Consider the following 17254-nt stretch of genomic DNA (forward strand, 5'->3'; position numbering starts at 1 on the left):
AGTAAGAAAACTTACAGTACTTTATTGATACATATTATTTCCAGGCTTTCGAGGGCCAAATAAAATGAAGTGGCAGGTCACATCTGGCCCCTGGGCCGTGTTTGACACCTGTGACTTAAATGATTCATATAAAAATACAACAATAAAGTTGAGTTTTTGAGTTACATTATACTGTAAATCTATACACATATACGTACACTACCGTTCAAAAGTTTGGGGTCACATTGAAATGTCCTTATTTTTGAAGGAAAAACACTGTACTTTTCAATGAAGATAACTTTAAACTAGTCTTAACTTTAAAGAAATACACTCTATACATTGCTAATGTGGTAAATGACTATTCTAGCTGCAAATGTCTGGTTTTTGGTGCCATATCTACATAGGTGTATAGAGGCCCATTTCCAGCAACTATCACTCCAGTGTTCTAATGGTACAATGTGTTTGCTCATTGGCTCAGAAGGCTAATTGATGATTAGAAAACCCTTGTGCAATCATGTTCACACATCTGAAAACAGTTTAGCTCGTTACAGAAGCTACAAAACTGACCTTCCTTTGAGCAGATTGAGTTTCTGGAGCATCACATTTGTGGGGTCAATTAAACGCTCAAAATGGCCAGAAAAAGAGAACTTTCATCTGGAACTCGACAGTCTATTCTTGTTCTTAGAAATGAAGGCTATTCCACAAAATTGTTTGGGTGACCCCAAACTTTTGAACGGTAGTGTAGGTATAGCTAGATTTAGATATACTGTATGTGTATATATATAACTATCTTTACAGATATATATACTGTATGTACATATATATGTATATATACACACACACACACACATATATATATATATATATATATATATATATATATATATATATATATATATATATATATATATATATATATATATATATATATATATATATATATATATATATATATATATATATATATATATATATATATATATATATTAATTGTGTGTATGTATGAGATACAGATTTACAGATGGCTAAAGACATACAGTATATACAGTACAGGCCAAAAGTTTGGACACACCTTCTCATTCAATATGTTTTCTTTATTTTCATGACTATTTACATTGTAGATTGTCACTGAAGGCATCAAAACTATGACATTTGTGAAGTGAAAACCCTTTCAGGTGACTACCTCTTCAAGCTCATCGAGAGAATGCAGAGAGTGTGCAAAGCAGTAATCAGAGCAAAGGGTGGCTATTTTGAAGAAACTAGAATATAAAACATGTTTTCAGTTATTTCACCTTTTTTTGTTAAGTACATAACTCCACATGTGTTCATTCATAGTTTTGATGTATTCAGTGACAATCTACAATGTATATAAATAAATAAAGAAAACGCATTGAATGAGAAGGTGTGTCCAAACTTTTGGCCTGTACTGTACATATACATTTATATCTATATACACACACACACACACACACACACACACATGCAAACACACTCACGTGTGTGTGTGTCTCCACCTCCTGCTTGAGTCATGATGAAGAAAAGGAAAAAAGAAAAAAAAGAAAGGACCACACAGAATGTGAAGGCCGGGCCAAATGTGTCTTTGTGAGCGTAGGCGGTAGAAGATGAACTCAAAGAACATTTGAGTTTACGTTGCGTGTTGAAAATGTGTTTTTATTCACCCAGAAAAGTCTGAATGAAGCAGCAAGATGCTTAAAACGGCTTTTTTGGAGAAAATATTCACTTCAAACCCATTTAAAACGTGAATAAGTATTTGTAATTTACTGTCAATGTCCAATAAAGACAGTGCTGTACACAAAAATGTGTAACATAATTTGTAACACAAAAAGTGCATATCTGAACAACTCAAAATGGAAGAAATAAAACAGCCACGAGTTTAGCCAAACTCTCATTTAATACAATTGGAAATTGCGTCCAAACGTATGACTGGCTTTGTTTTCAATGTCAAATAAAGATAAACAAGCACGTAAAACCTGACAATTTGTTGTAAAAAGTATGTAAGAGTAATTATTAGGGATGTCCGATAATGGCTATTTGCCGATATCCGATATTCCGATATTGACCAAACCCTTAATTACCGATACCGATATCAACCGATACTGATATATACAGTCGTGGAATTAACACATTATTATGCCTAATTTGGACAACCAGGTATGGTGACGATAAGATAAATACATTAAAAACATTTTCTTGAATAAAAAAGAAAGTAAAACAATATAAAAACAGTTACATAGAAACTAGTAATTAATGAAAATGAGTAAAATTAACTGTTAAAGGTTAGTACTATTAGTGGACCAGCAGCACGCACAATCATGTGTGCTTACGGACTGTATCCCTTGCAGACTGTATTGATATATATATATTGATATATAATGTAGGAACCAGAATATTAATAACAGAAAGAAACAACCCTTTTGTGTGATTGAGTGTGAATGAGTGTAAATGGGGGAGGGAGTTTTTTTGGGTTAGTGTACTAATTGTAAGTGTATCTTGTATTTTTTATGTTGATTTAATAAAAAAAACAAAAAAAACAAAAAACGATACCGATAATAAAAAAAACGATACCGATAATTTCCGATATTACATTTTAAAGCATTTATCGGCCGATAATATCGGCAGGCCGATATTATCGGACATCTCTAGTAATTCTTAATATCTCTCAAAGCAACCAGAACGGGTATTTCCACCATATTCAGCAGATAGTGGTGTAGTGGGAAAAAAAACAATTAGAAACTGCATGTGAATGTTAAAATGCTGAAGCTGAACTGAATTGCTGATGGAACTGCAAAGCTGGTGGAATGTAAATTGATTTGAACTTATTCCAAATATGGAAATGACAATTGTGTGCTGTAATAGTATGAATGAACATACAATATAAATCAGAGGTGTATAATTAGCTAGAAAAAAGTTTAGCATGCTTACATTAAAAAAGTTGACAAACTTCCAAGAGAGTCACAAGTAATTAAATTGGACATTTTTAGCTGTAAACATAAAAAGTTTGCTAAATTACTAGCATAAAACATTAACATGCCGACTTTAGCATGCTAACAGGGTAAGTTATAAAACATACAAACATAATTAGCTAAAATGCAAACATATAGCGCTAGAATGCTAACGTTAACATGATATGGTTAGCATGCTAACATAAGAACATATGCATACTTTCAAGATGGCGCCAAGTAACATACTCCATGATTACTAAGTCAAAACGTATTTAGGAAAAAATTCTGGCGTAAAAAGTTTAGCATGTTAAGGTTAGCATGTGTCTAATATCAGGTTTCATGGCTTTGAGGTATACGGCTGCACAATTGGCTAAAAAGGTTAGCATGCTAATGTTAACGTGTGTCAAGTACCAGGTTATATGACTCTGAGGTGTACGGCTGCACAATTAGCTGAACAAGTTAGCATGTCTCAAGTACTAAGTATTATGACTGAGACGTACGGCTGCAAAATCAGCTAAAAAAGTTACTATGCTAGCATGCTAATAGTAAGCATGTGTCACAGGAAAACAATCCCATTCATTTCAATGGGAATTTCCTTGAGATTTGGGACTGTTGGGAAAACCGGAGACATACACTATATTGCCAAAAGTATTGGGCCACCTGCCTTGACTCACATATGAACTTGAAGTGCCATCCCATTCCTAACCCATAGGGTTCAATATGATGTCGGTCCACCTTTTGCAGCTATTACAGCTTCAACTCTTCTGGGAAGGCTGTCCACAAGGTTGCGGAGTGTGTTTTTAGGGATTTTTGACAATTCTTCCAAAAGCGCATTGGTGAGGTCACACACTGATGTTGGTCGAGAAGGCCTGGCTCTCAGTTTCTGTTCTAATTCATCCCAAATGTGTTCTATCGGGTTCAGCTCAGTCAAGTTCATCCACACCAGACTCTGTCATGTTGGAAGAGGAAGGGGCCTGCTCCAAACTGTTTCCACAAGGTTGGGAGCGTGGAATTGTCCAAAGTGTTTTGGTATCCTGGAGCATTCAAAGTTCCTTTCACTGGAACTAAGGGGCCAAGCCCAACTCCTGAAAAACAACCCCACACCATAACTCCTACCACTTTGTGGCTGAGTTGCTGTTGTTCCTAAATTCTTCCATTTTCTTATAATAAAGCCGACAGTTGACTTTGGAATATTTAGGAGCGAGGAAATTTCACGACTGGATTTGTTGCACAGGTGGCATCCTATGACAGTTCCACGCTGGAAATCACTGAGAGCGGCCCATTCTTTCACAAATGTTTGTAGAAACAGTCTCCATGCCTAAGTGCTTGATTTTATACACCTTTGACCGGGCCAAGTGATTTAGACACCTGATTCTGATCATTTGGATGGGTGGCCAAATACTTTTGGCAATATAGTGTATTTGGAATTTGGGACATAGCACAAATGTCCTTTGCAAACAGGATGGGTTGGTGTTGGAATTTTCTTAATCGGTCGAGAAATTCTTAAGAGAGAATAAGTGTTTAGAAAATAATTACCATTGCTGTCCTAACTAAGAGGAATGTTTTGATGGTGGAACAGTTGAAATCCATTGAAAAATGTGGGAGGAGTCATCGAAAGCAAAAAAAGGTAAAAACGGTGGCATTTTAAAGTGGGGATTCCGGTAAAAACCGGGGAATTTGTAGAAGGATTTGTTGGTTTAAATGTCCAGGCTGAGTGGAGTGTGGATCGGTTTGAGTCAGTTGGGAAATGTGGGAATTGTGCAAGTTTGAAAAATGGCCCATTCACTTTGAATTGGAAAAAGGCCTCTGAAAACTTGGACTTCTGGGAATTTGAGGAAATTGCGTTTAAGAAGCCTGCGTGTCCTGAATGGGCCGAACATTTGAGACGTTGGAACAGGATAAATTAAATGAAAAATGTGGTCGGTACAGAGGACGAAAAACAAAATGGAAGAATAATAATACATCAGTGAAAACAACAAAAATACATTTTTGCAATCATTTCATCAACTATCTGACTTCCTGTTTCAGGCCGACTCGCCTTGTCCTTTCTGTGCCGTGTGGGGCAGAGGTTGCAGTTGTCGAGTGACCACTTTGTTTCCTGATTGCATCCAACTAATCCCGCCGAGCAACAAGTGGCATCACCTGGGAAATGGAACAAATAACATGACCCTGCAGGATGAATCCAAGCGGTTAGCTAACGCTAACGCTAATGCTAATGCTAATGAAGCAAACTACTGTTTATAAAGTTAACAAATGATAAAACCACATCAGACTATGGATACTGCGGTTTTCATGTGCCCTGACTTGGACACACAAAGGTGTGTGTACCTGCTGGTGTGCGCCATGCTTTCAGCGCCACGGGTCCGTGCTGTGCTGGAACTTGTAGTTCTGCAGCTCAATCTGGTCTTTAATCTGATTAATGAGAATCTGAGACAGGACGATGCCCACGAGCTGGAAAAAAGAAGCCCCTGTAAGCTAGTTCACTCCCTGTGTTTGTGTGTTCTTGTATTTCTACCCTTCTTGAGACATCAACAAGGAAATGTTCCTTCCATATGTGAACAAGTTAGGACTGAAATCATGGTCCCAATACGGAAAACCATCGCATCTAATAGAAAGCCAAATACTAGAGTCCGTGAACATGGCTCCAAAGTCAGGATTTTTTGTTGATTTAGTGTGCATAAAAAAGTAAACATTGACCGGTGCAAAGGCAGCAATATATGATAAAACAAGACGGCAGCTAAAGAAGGACTTCCCTATTCATCCCCGAAAAAAACCACCAGGTGAACAGCTGATTTTACGACTTACGTGCTGACGTAAGACAACCCGTGTCCCATATGCGACCATAGGATGAACAAATACACTACAGTACTAAGACTATAGTGGCCATTAACAGTTAGCTGCTACAGCTGGGTTGCCCAAAGTGCGGCACATGGGGCCCTCTGTGGTCCGTGACTTGTTTGTCATCGGCCTAAGCACATTACAAAAAACAAAACAATAGAGATCTCATTTGCACCCCTGGTGGTGAAATCTATCAAAACTCGGATGGTCCCAAAAAGGAAGGATTTTTCAAATGGACTGTGTGTCGGTTTTAAAAGTGCTCCCTTTTGGCCAACATATGAAATAACAAGTGTATGTAAAGAATTGAAATGCGCCCCCTTTGGCCAAAATTCGTAAAAAAATAAAAATAAATATCTATATAGAGACATACTGTAATAACGAAGTAAATAATTAAAAGTAAACCAATTACAAACAAAAACAATTTTTTTATTTATTTACTAAAAGCAGTCTTTTTCTCACTATCTATCAACTTTTTTCTTATAAAATTGGGAACAATTTCTCATATTCTTTCTGTTTCTGTAATATTGCAATATTTTCTCGTAAAATTATTACCTTTTTATGTAAAATTATTACTTTTCAATACAAAATGGTGACATTTGTCATATAACATTCTGACTTTTATCACAATATTTTGTTGTTGTTCTTATAAAATTGTGACTTTTGTCGAGTAAAATTAAAATGTTATCATAATATTGCACAAATGTTCAGTTTTTCTTGTAAAATTTTGACTTGCGTATATAAAACTGCCCAAATTTGAAGCTTTTCTTGTAAATTTGCGACCGTTATTGAGTAAAATTCCAACTTTTACCATAATATTGCACAAATGTTCAGTTTTTCTTGTAAAATTTTGACTTGCGTCGAGTAAAATTACGACTTTTAATATAATACTGCCAAAACTAAGTTTTTTTTGTGAAATTCCAAATCATTTTTCACAACAAGCGTTTTTATATTTGCATAGTATGTATATATTATTAATGTTAGTTAATACAAATGTTTATATATTTAGAAAAGGTGGTCTTAAAGAGGTAGGCATTTTTCTCAGGTCTCAAGAAGGTAACAAATACAAGAATGTTTGTGTGTGTGTGTGTGTGTGTGTGTGTGTGTGAGACCTGAGGGATAGCCAGTCCCAGGGCGATGCCGCCAAGGAGGAAAAGGTTGCTGTGGATCCAGTCCACCAGTTTGTCTATGCAGCCGTTGGTGTAGATGTGGTCACCTGCTTTAATGTATTCCATCTCCTGCATGCCCTGACCGCACATGGTGTTGATCACCTGCAAACACACACACACACACACACACACACACACACACACACTTAGCAAGCACGATGACCTAATAACACAAGTACCATGGATGATGGCGGACCTTGTCTTTGGTGATGATGCAACAGGAGAAGGGCACAGAGCAGCGTTCCCGACTGGGATTGCTCGTAGTGCAGTTGAAGTACATATTTTTGGACCAGTCGCCGTACGACACAGCACCACAGCAGCCAAACTACAAACATGTTATTGTTCATAAAAAGGCATATAAAAAAACCCCATTAAAACATGAAGACCGACCTCTTTCTGGCCAAAGTCGATGAGGTTCTGCAGGTCGATGTCGTCTCTGTAGTGCACGATGGCGTTGGTCACCATTTTGGTGACTTTGTTTCGCGCCTGAGGAGGAGAAAATATTACGATAACACATAATAAAATGGTACTTTATTAATAATACAATATTATAATAACACAAAGAATCTGCGTCTTCATAGACAGTCACTGTTGATGAATTGTACTGCAGTTATATTAATGTATTAATATTAATTGGAAAATCAATAAAATGTTAACAAAAGTAAAAAATTAAAAAAAAAAGTTTTCTATTTTGTCCGGCTTTTTCAACTTATCTACAAAAAATTTAGGAAAGTACTTTTATTGTAAGAGAAACGACGACTATAATGCTTTTTTCCACCACAGCAGCTGTGCTGACACACAACAGCCAACAGAGGGAGAATTTTTAAAATATCCTCCCAATTGCAAGCTACTTTAGTAAACTAACAGTAATAATAAGAACAACAAAACAACAACAGTGTTATAATTATAATTAAATTAATACAATACAGCATGTATTTATTAAGAATGGAAAAGTATGATTATATAATATATTGCAGGGGCCCAATCAAATATCAACACTGAATTAGTCATCTTACTCTTTATTGTACTTGTAATTATATTTAATCTCCTTGCAATTTGACATGATACAACTTGTGAAATGACATGAAAGCATGTATTATTCACAAATTATTATGAAGATTAGGTCAAGCTGATTACAAAAATAAATACTAGTCAAATATACTGCAAAAGGAAAACAAAATTACATACAATTATGCAATACTAAAATAAATAAATTCTAACTAAATTAATAGTAAATTTTTCCCAACTAATCCGCCGATAAAATTAAAGAGAAAATGAAAATACAGCTTCATCACATTAGTTATAATGTTTTCGCGCTTAAGAAACTTCTCTATGATTTTAGCTCCAGACTTCATCTGTTTGTTTGAGGTTGTAATTGCTGCCACAAGTGGTGAAAAAGTGTATTACAATTAAATACAGCAGCCAAGAAACATATTTTGCATCCCAACAGTAGGCCCCAGCCCTATGGTTAAGACACACTGATATATTCTATACAGATGTACATTTCTGTGACTAAATTAAATAAATACAAACCCCATTAGATATGAAATAATGAATTATGAAATATGTGTATCCTATTTATTTAATTATTGCATTAAAAAAACATCAAGTGTAACTGAACTAAAAGGGCCAAAACACAAACAAAAACAAAAACATAAACAACACAAAAAACGAACAAAAACAACAACCTAAAACTAAAAAACAAAAACCCAAAAAAACCCAAACCAAAACAACCAACATGAGAAAAGGTGGTATAGTGGACCTTATCTGAGAAGACAAATCCCAGCACACCAGCAACCAGTTGGAGCAAGAAGATGACGGTCAGACTGATGCAGAACTAAGTGAAGTAGAAAAGGGATTTTCAACATTTGAACACTTTTTTTCTTCTCTCCAACAACGCAAAAGTAAAAAAAGGCTCACAAACTGCAGCAAACAAATGTTTTCCCTCAGTGAGCCCACACAGCCACAGAATGTGATGATGAACATGAGGACGCCAATGACCAGCAGCATCAAGGCGGGGTCCACCGAGAGACACGCCAAGGCCGTCTCTGCACAGCAACACAACATCCACATAATAATCATTTGAGAATATAATAACCATCCATCTGTTCATTTGATTAGATCATGTAAACATGCAACAAAAAAAGAATATATATAAAAACACATCCATACCCGCATGCTTTTCCACGCGGGCGTAAACGCCAATAGCGATCATTGTCATGGCGATGAGCTGTGAACAAGGAGAGAAATATGTGAAATATGATGTTCATACTTGTCTTGTTAAGTTGGGAACGGCTCCATTTAGAAACACAGAAGAAATATGAACAAATATTCTATTGTAAAAATTAGGCCTGAGATGTTCTGATGTACAATTGTGGATCTTAAAATGCAACAAAAATGTTGCTTGGTATATTACTGCATATCATAGCCTAAATACATAGCATGCCCTCTAGTGGCTGCCAGCAGAATACAGAAAGTCATCAACGTTTTTTTTTTATTGGATCCTAGCTTTTAAAAAAATATTAAATAATATTACTACCTTTTTAATTATTTGATATTTGAAATGTAATTCATTAATTCTAAATTTTAAAATTGTACTTTTTAATGATTATACGATAATATTGTATATAATTATTTCTATAGTATTATACTTTTGTTTTACCTCTGGTGAAAAAAAGCACTATTACTATTGATATATATTTTGTTTTACTACACTGTTATAATCATATTGTTTGTTGTTATTTATTTTATCTAATAAAAATAACAATATAGTCTTAAATAGATCCATCCATTTTGTACCGCTTGTCCCTTTTGGGGCGCGGGGGGTGCTGGAGCCTATGATGATGATAATATAATCCCATTACTACTATCATTTAAAAATAGTATATTAGTATTGACAACTGAAAGTATTTTATTTACAGTATTTGATTTTAATTTGAATGATAATAGTTTTAATTATGTTTTTTATTTATTTTATTTTATTTGAATAATAATTATTTTTATGATTATTTTATTTTGCCATTTAATTTTCTGTAAAGCACTTAGAATTGCCTTGTGTACGAATTGTGCTCTATGAATAAATGTGCCTTGCCTTGTCAGTATTATATCTAATAATAATGAAAATAAGTACGGTAAAAGTATAGACATTTTAGAAAGTATAACACTTATACATACACAAATGTAAACCCTTATACAACGCATATGGCTACTACTACTAATAATTATATTAACAAAAAAAATTCTTAAATAAACATGTTTGTGCAAATTAATAAAAAGTATGAATGAAGAATAAATATTCTTAGTTATTCAATGTTATGATCATTACATACAAACAAATATTAATGCCAATAGTAACGCATCCATTTTTAATAATTGCCTCATGATCCAATCAGATTGCACAGAGAACATATTAGGGGCGAAAGTGGACACTTTTTTAAGAATGTTATATGTGATGATAATTGTATAATTTATTTATTTTCAGCATGCCTGACAAAATTGTATTATATTACATCATATGCGTGCACTATATATATATATATATATATATATATATATATATATATATATATATATATATATATATATATATATATATATATATATATATATATATATATATATATATATATATATATATTAGGGCTGCGAATCTTGGGTGTCCCACGATTCGATTCAATATCAATTCTTGGGGTCACGATTCGATGATAAATCGATTTTTTTCGATTCAACGCGATTCTCGATTCAAAAACGATATTTTTCCGATTCTAAACAATTCTCTATTCATTCAATACATAGGATTTCAGCAGGATCAACCCCAGTCTGCTGACATGCAAGCAGAGTAGTAGAATTTTGTAAAAAGCTTTTATAATTGTAAAGGACAATGTTTTATCAACTGATTGCAATGATGTAAATTTGTTTTAACTATTAAATGAACCAAAAATATGACTTATTTTATCTTTGTGAAAATATTGGACACAGTGTGTTGTCAAGCTTATGAGATGCGATGCAAGTGTAAGCCACTGTGACACTATTGTTCATTTTTTTATTTTTTTTTATTTTTTATAAATGTCTAATGATAATGTTAATGAGGGATTTTTAATCACTGCTATGTTGAAATTGTTACTAATATTGATACTGTTGTTGATAATATTCATTTTTGTTTCACTACTTTTGGTTTGTGTTTGTGTCTCCCCTCAATTGCTCTGTTTATTGCTGTTCTGAGTGTTGCTGGGTCGGGTTTGGTTTTGGAATTGGATTGCATTGTTATGGTATTGCTGTGTATTGTTTTGTTGGATTGATTAATAAAAAATAAAAACAATTAAAAATATATAAAACCATTTAAAACATTTATTTTTGAAAAATGTCAATCGATACTGAATCGTACAACGTGAAAATGGCGATTTGAATTCGAATCGATTTTTTCCCACACCCATAATACATATATATATAAAATATACATAAATACACATACATATATATTAAAAAATATATATATTTTTTATATATACATACATATTTTCATAAATATACACATATATACATATACATATACATATACATATGTATGTACATATGTATGTACATATATATAGGGGCGGTGTAGCTCGGTTGGTAGAGCGGCCGTGCCAGCAACTTCAGGGTTGCAGGTTCGATCCCGGCTTCCACCATACTAGTCACTGTCGTTGTGTCCTTGGGCAAGAAACTTTACCCACCTGCTCCCAGTGCCACCCACACTGGTTTAAAAATGTAACTTAGATATTGGGATTCACAATGTAAAGCGCTTTGAGTCTCTTGAGAAAAGCGCTATATAAATATAATTCACTTCACTTCACATCTATATACATATATATATTAAAAAATATATATATACACATATATATATATATATATATATATATATATATATATATATATATATATATATATACGTAAACATATGTATGTATATATATATATATATATATATATATATATATATATATATATATATATATATATATATATATATATATGTAAACATATGTATGTATGTATGTATATATATATATATATATATATATATATATATATATATATATATATATATATATATATATATATATATATATATATATATAAACATACATATACAGGGTATATATATACACACACATATATACATATACGTACATACATTTATACACACACACATATATACATATATACACACACACACACACACATATATATATATATATATATATATATATATATATATATAATATATGTATATATGTGTGTGTGTATATATACAACATTAGGTACACCTGCAGACTGCAGCACGGATTTCATATTTCAGTCATTCACAACTCCTCCAACACGAACATTATTGTTTTTGCACTTTTTGGCTTCTTATTAAATAACTTTTTAAAATAGATTCAATCTTGCACGTGGAAAGTTTAAGTGTGGGCTTTAGTTAATATAACACTCCCGTCAGGGGGTGCATTCCACGGCGGGGGTGCATTATTCAGCACAACAGCGGCACATGGACTTCATTTATAAGTAAAGGTAAGACCATAATAACGTTTTTTTAATTAAATGTGCTTTTTTGTGTGCTACAGTTTGTATGTGTAAAGTTAAAGTTAAGTTAAAGTACCAATGATTGTCACACACACACTAGGTGTAATGAAATTTGTCCTACGCATTTGACCCATCCCCTTGTTCACCCCCTGGGAGGTGAGGGGAGCAGTGGGCAGCAGCGGCGCCGCGCCCGGGAATAATTTTTGGTGATTAAACCCCCAATTCCAACCCTTGATGCTGAGTGCCAAGCAGGGAAGAATGTTGGTATGAGCTTTTAAACATAACCCGTTAACTGCTGCCAATCAAATGGTGAATAAGATACTCTTTAGGGTTCATATGTTTGTAAATCTGACTGTGATGAAGTCAGTGCCTCAACAGCCATGAACCTCACCGCACGTCACTGATATATATATACTGTATATATATATGTGATATATTTATCTATACATTTTTCATGATCTAAAAATACATTTATTATTTTAATACATTTCAGAATACATGATATTTTGCTATTCAAACTACTTATAAAGTGACGACAAAACCGAGTCTTTGTTTGGATGATCCTTGAACATCAAATACATATAATAACAAGTCATATTGTCCACAAGAGTTCAAAGCAGGAAAAAGATGTGAAGGTTGGCTGCAACTAACATCTCTTGGCGATAAAAGCACGTTGGTACTCTCAGTAGATCTGCTACAAGAGCCGAGGGAGTGACCTTGCATTCCATGAGGAAAACTGTCAAGTTGTGACACATCCTCACCCTGTCTGTACACGAGCAGCTACAAAGTGTCTCACACTCACAGGCTTTCAAAATAACGGCACGTCCATTTTAGTTTAGTTTCAAGTATTTGAGTCTGTTACTTTAATCTGTGACCCAAATCCTTTTTAATGTGCTCAAACATCCAGCTGGACTTTGCTTTGTTTGAACACCGCGGCTCGTTTTAAACATTTACTTCTCAGCCGCTGCCCTGCAGTGCATGAAAGGGATCATCAGTAAGGAAAGACATTTGTGTCCATAAAAGGAGCTGGTTTAGGCACACCTGCGTCTAATAGTGTTAAATATACCTGATTACGGCTACGTCTCAGTGACACTGTTGGAGATGTCCTACTGTAAACATGATATTCATTATTATGGAGGTTTTACAAGGAAACTCACCCAGAAGATGAAGTTGAATAAAAACAGCGCATATTTAACCACCTGGCTGACATAGGAAAAGTCTTCATCACGTCCACGCCCTCCACACATTGTTTCTAGAAAGGAAATATAACCCCTGAGTGTTGTTTCATTGTGAAAAGTGAGCAAGAGTGAGGCCTCTTGATTGTTCCAAACTGCTTAGGGGGGAAGAAACCCAACTCCTGACACCTCCCTGAGTGGGCGTGGCCTCACAAGTCACATGACTCACGCAGGTGGACACATCTTTAGGTACACGTGGGCAATTTTACATGTTAAGAGATGGCACAATTTCGGCTGCACTTACCAGGTCGGAATGTGACGTGTCAAATAAAGCAATGTTTGGGTCATGTCCATTTGAACACTTTTAAGACACATATTTCTGTAAACGCACACTTTTGAAAACGCTGGGCCAAACTGTTTTCAGTGTGTGGACAACTTAAAGGCCTACTGAAACCCACTACTACCGACCACGCAGTCTGATAGTTTATATATCAATGATGAAATCTTAACATTGCAACACATGCCAATACGGCCGCGTTAACTTATAAAGTGCAATTTTAAATTTCCCGCTAAACTTCCGGTTGAAAACGTCCATGTTAGATGACATATGCGCGTGACGTCAATCGTTGAAACGGAAGTATTGGTACACCATTGAATCCAATACAAAAAAGCTCTGTTTTCATCTCAAAATTCCACAGTATTCTGGACATCTGTGTTGGTGAATCTTTTGCAATTTGTTTAATGAACAATGAAGACTGCAAAGAAGAAAGTTGAAGGTGGGATCGGTGTATTAGCGGCGGACTACAGCAACACAACCAGGAGGACTTTGAGATGGATAGCAGACGCGCTAGCCGGCGACCTCACCTTGACTTCCTCCGTCTCCGGGCCGCCGACCGCATCTATGATCGTCGCTCCGTCGATCGCTGGAACGCAGGTGAGCACGGGTGTTGATGAGCAGATGAGGGCTGGCTGGCGTAGGTGGATAGCTAATGTTTTTAGCATAGCTCTGTGAGTTCCCGTTGCTAAATTAGCTTCAATGGCGTCGTTAGCAACAGCATTTTTAAGCTTCGCCAAGCTGGAAAGCATTAACCGTGTATTTACATGTCCATTGTTTAATAGTATTGTTGATTTTCTGTCTATCCTTCCAGTCAGGGGTTTATTTATTTTGTTTTTATCTGCATTTAAGCCTGATGTGCTATCACGTTAGCTCCGTAGCTAAAGAGCTTTGCCGATGTATTGTCGTGGAGATAAAAGTCACTGTGAATGTCCATTTCGCGTTCTCGACTCTCATTTTCAAGAGGATATAGTATCCGAGGAGGTTTAAAATACAAATCCGTGATCCACAATAGAAAAAGGAGAAAGTGTGGAATCCAATGAACCCTTATACCTAAGTTACGGTCAGAGCGAAAAAAGATACGTCCTGCACTACACTCTAGTCCTTCACTCTCACGTTCCTCATCCACGAATCTTTCATCCTGGCTCAAATTAATGGGGTAATCGTCGCTTTCTCTGTCCGAATCGCTCTCGCTGCTGGTGTAAACAATAGGGAAATGTGAGCAGCACTCCAGCTTGTGACGTCACGCTACTTCCGGTAGGGGCAAGGCTTTTTTTTTTATCAGCGACCAAAAGTTGCGAACTTTATCGTCGATGTTCAATACTAAATCCTTTCAGCAAAAATATGGCAATATCGCGAAATGATCAAGTATGACACATAGAATGGATCTGCTATCCCCATTTAAATAAAAAAAAAAATCATTTTAGTAGGCCTTTAAAGGGAGTTATGTACAAAGGCAAACAACACTGGCTTTAAACATACTATAAATACCACATTGCATGTTACAGTCTAAATATACAGTCACTTTCGCTCTACATTTATATCAAAACAAGCATCATTATGCTTTAGTATTGCCCGCCGTGTTTGCTGTAGTGGAGCGTTTGATAAATGACGTCATAAACCTTGACGTCACCATTTTACACTTTTTACGTTTGACAAGTAGCACAATAGTCCCATTCTCTATAGAAGAGATCAAATTTGGTATTTTTTTAAAATAAACGACAGTAAAATAGAAATGTTTGTCCACATTATTATACTCCAGGCAAACATTTTTCTACATAAATGTCGTTTTATGAAAGTAAGGCCTACATTTTCTAATTAATGGTTTACAATTTTCAATCAAATCTTGGAGAATGATTAAGAGTACAAATGCCCTTAAATTGATATCTTTGTTAAAAACATTTAACGTGATTTAGGTAGCCCTTTTTGTCTTTCATACTTATTATTAGTATTTAGTATTATTTAATACACTATCTGTATTTGTTTTTGTTTTCTTTCCTTGACATGTTTCGATGATGTTGAAAGTGCCTTGACTTTTGTTTGCATTATAAATGTATTGTAATAATCCCATGAATGTAGGCTCAGAGACTTCTTAGTTTGTCGTGTCTTTATTGTACACGTTGCCATTTAACCACACAGCAGCTCCTATGTGCGTCTACTCCCTTTCCCGGCAAAACTCGAACAACTCCCTTCCTGTCAACAACGTCACTTCCCTAACTTTCCCGGAAGTCACGCCCCCCAGCCAAAGCCATTGGCTAACACCCCGTAGCCAGCCGCTACAGTATTGTTTGTTCAATAAAAAAAAAGAAAAAAGTAGTACAATAGTAAACAACGCAGGCTTGATGCATTTAAACATACTGGTCGGACATGTTGTATTGTGAAGCGTACATATACGCAAACTCTTGCGCTACATTGACAAAAAGAAACGTCAATATGCCTTTTTGTTGCCGCGACCCGCCATGTTCGCTGCAGTGACCCCTCCGGAAATGACGTAAATGACGCGTCTAGTTCCTAGTAGGGGACAAAGATCGTTTTTAATGATGTAAATTAAGATGTTTAAACTATTTAAAAGTATGTGTTTGTGTGGAAATGGACTAAAAATAAAAAAATAAAAACAACTGTAGGAAATGCAATTTATTTGCAATTTTTTTAACAACATCATTCCTCCGATAAAAATGCAATGTTACAGGAATATACATCAGATATTAATTTAAAACTTGCTTTCAAGGGGACCATACAGTCTAAATATATTTTTTTCTGTTGTTATTTACTGGTAGCGTGCGTTATAAGCAAGACAGACTCTGTCACCAATGACAGACTGACGACTTACAGATACAAACTGTACAATTGACTTTATGTACACATTTTTGTTTGGCGTTTTTTGTCAGGTTGGGTTTTTTCTTTTTTTTTTTTTTTGGAAAATAGGAGTAGAAAAAAGTGATTGAGTTAATATTCTGATTTATTCTTTCCCTTTTTCTAGAGTCAAAAAATGAAATGAGTGGAGAACTTAAATCTTAGAAAAAGAGAAGAAGCGGATAAAAGAGGAGGGTGCGTCAAACATGCAGGCGACCAATAAGAATCTCTCCCACAATGGAGGGGGTGTGGCTTGTGTTCATACCAACCGACCGGTCACGGTCCGATCCGTTTGCGCATGCGCTGCATTTGCAACACACACTCGCAGACATAACCTTCTCGCCGCGCTGTTTAGAAAAATATTTAAAAAAATAACAACTTTCAATT

General features: G+C 35.1%; 1 protein-coding gene across 1 annotated transcript; it reads right to left on the reverse strand.

Moving 5' to 3' along the window:
* Window positions 1-2513: 2513 nt before the first annotated feature.
* Window positions 2514-14155, reverse strand: tspan33a (tetraspanin 33a). Its single transcript, XM_062064916.1, has 9 exons — window positions 13663-14155; window positions 9119-9176; window positions 8867-8994; window positions 8709-8783; window positions 7337-7432; window positions 7143-7271; window positions 6890-7048; window positions 5271-5393; window positions 2514-5084 (listed from the first exon to the last, which is right to left on the reverse strand). Exons 1-8 carry the CDS (start codon window positions 13750-13752, stop codon window positions 5292-5294), a joined length of 837 nt encoding a protein of 278 aa, XP_061920900.1. The 5' UTR covers window positions 13753-14155; the 3' UTR covers window positions 2514-5084; window positions 5271-5291.
* Window positions 14156-17254: the final 3099 nt, after the last annotated feature.

The sequence above is a fragment of the Entelurus aequoreus genome, linkage group LG12 (genome assembly GCF_033978785.1).
Source record: "Entelurus aequoreus isolate RoL-2023_Sb linkage group LG12, RoL_Eaeq_v1.1, whole genome shotgun sequence".
Lineage (NCBI taxonomy): Eukaryota > Metazoa > Chordata > Actinopteri > Syngnathiformes > Syngnathidae > Entelurus > Entelurus aequoreus.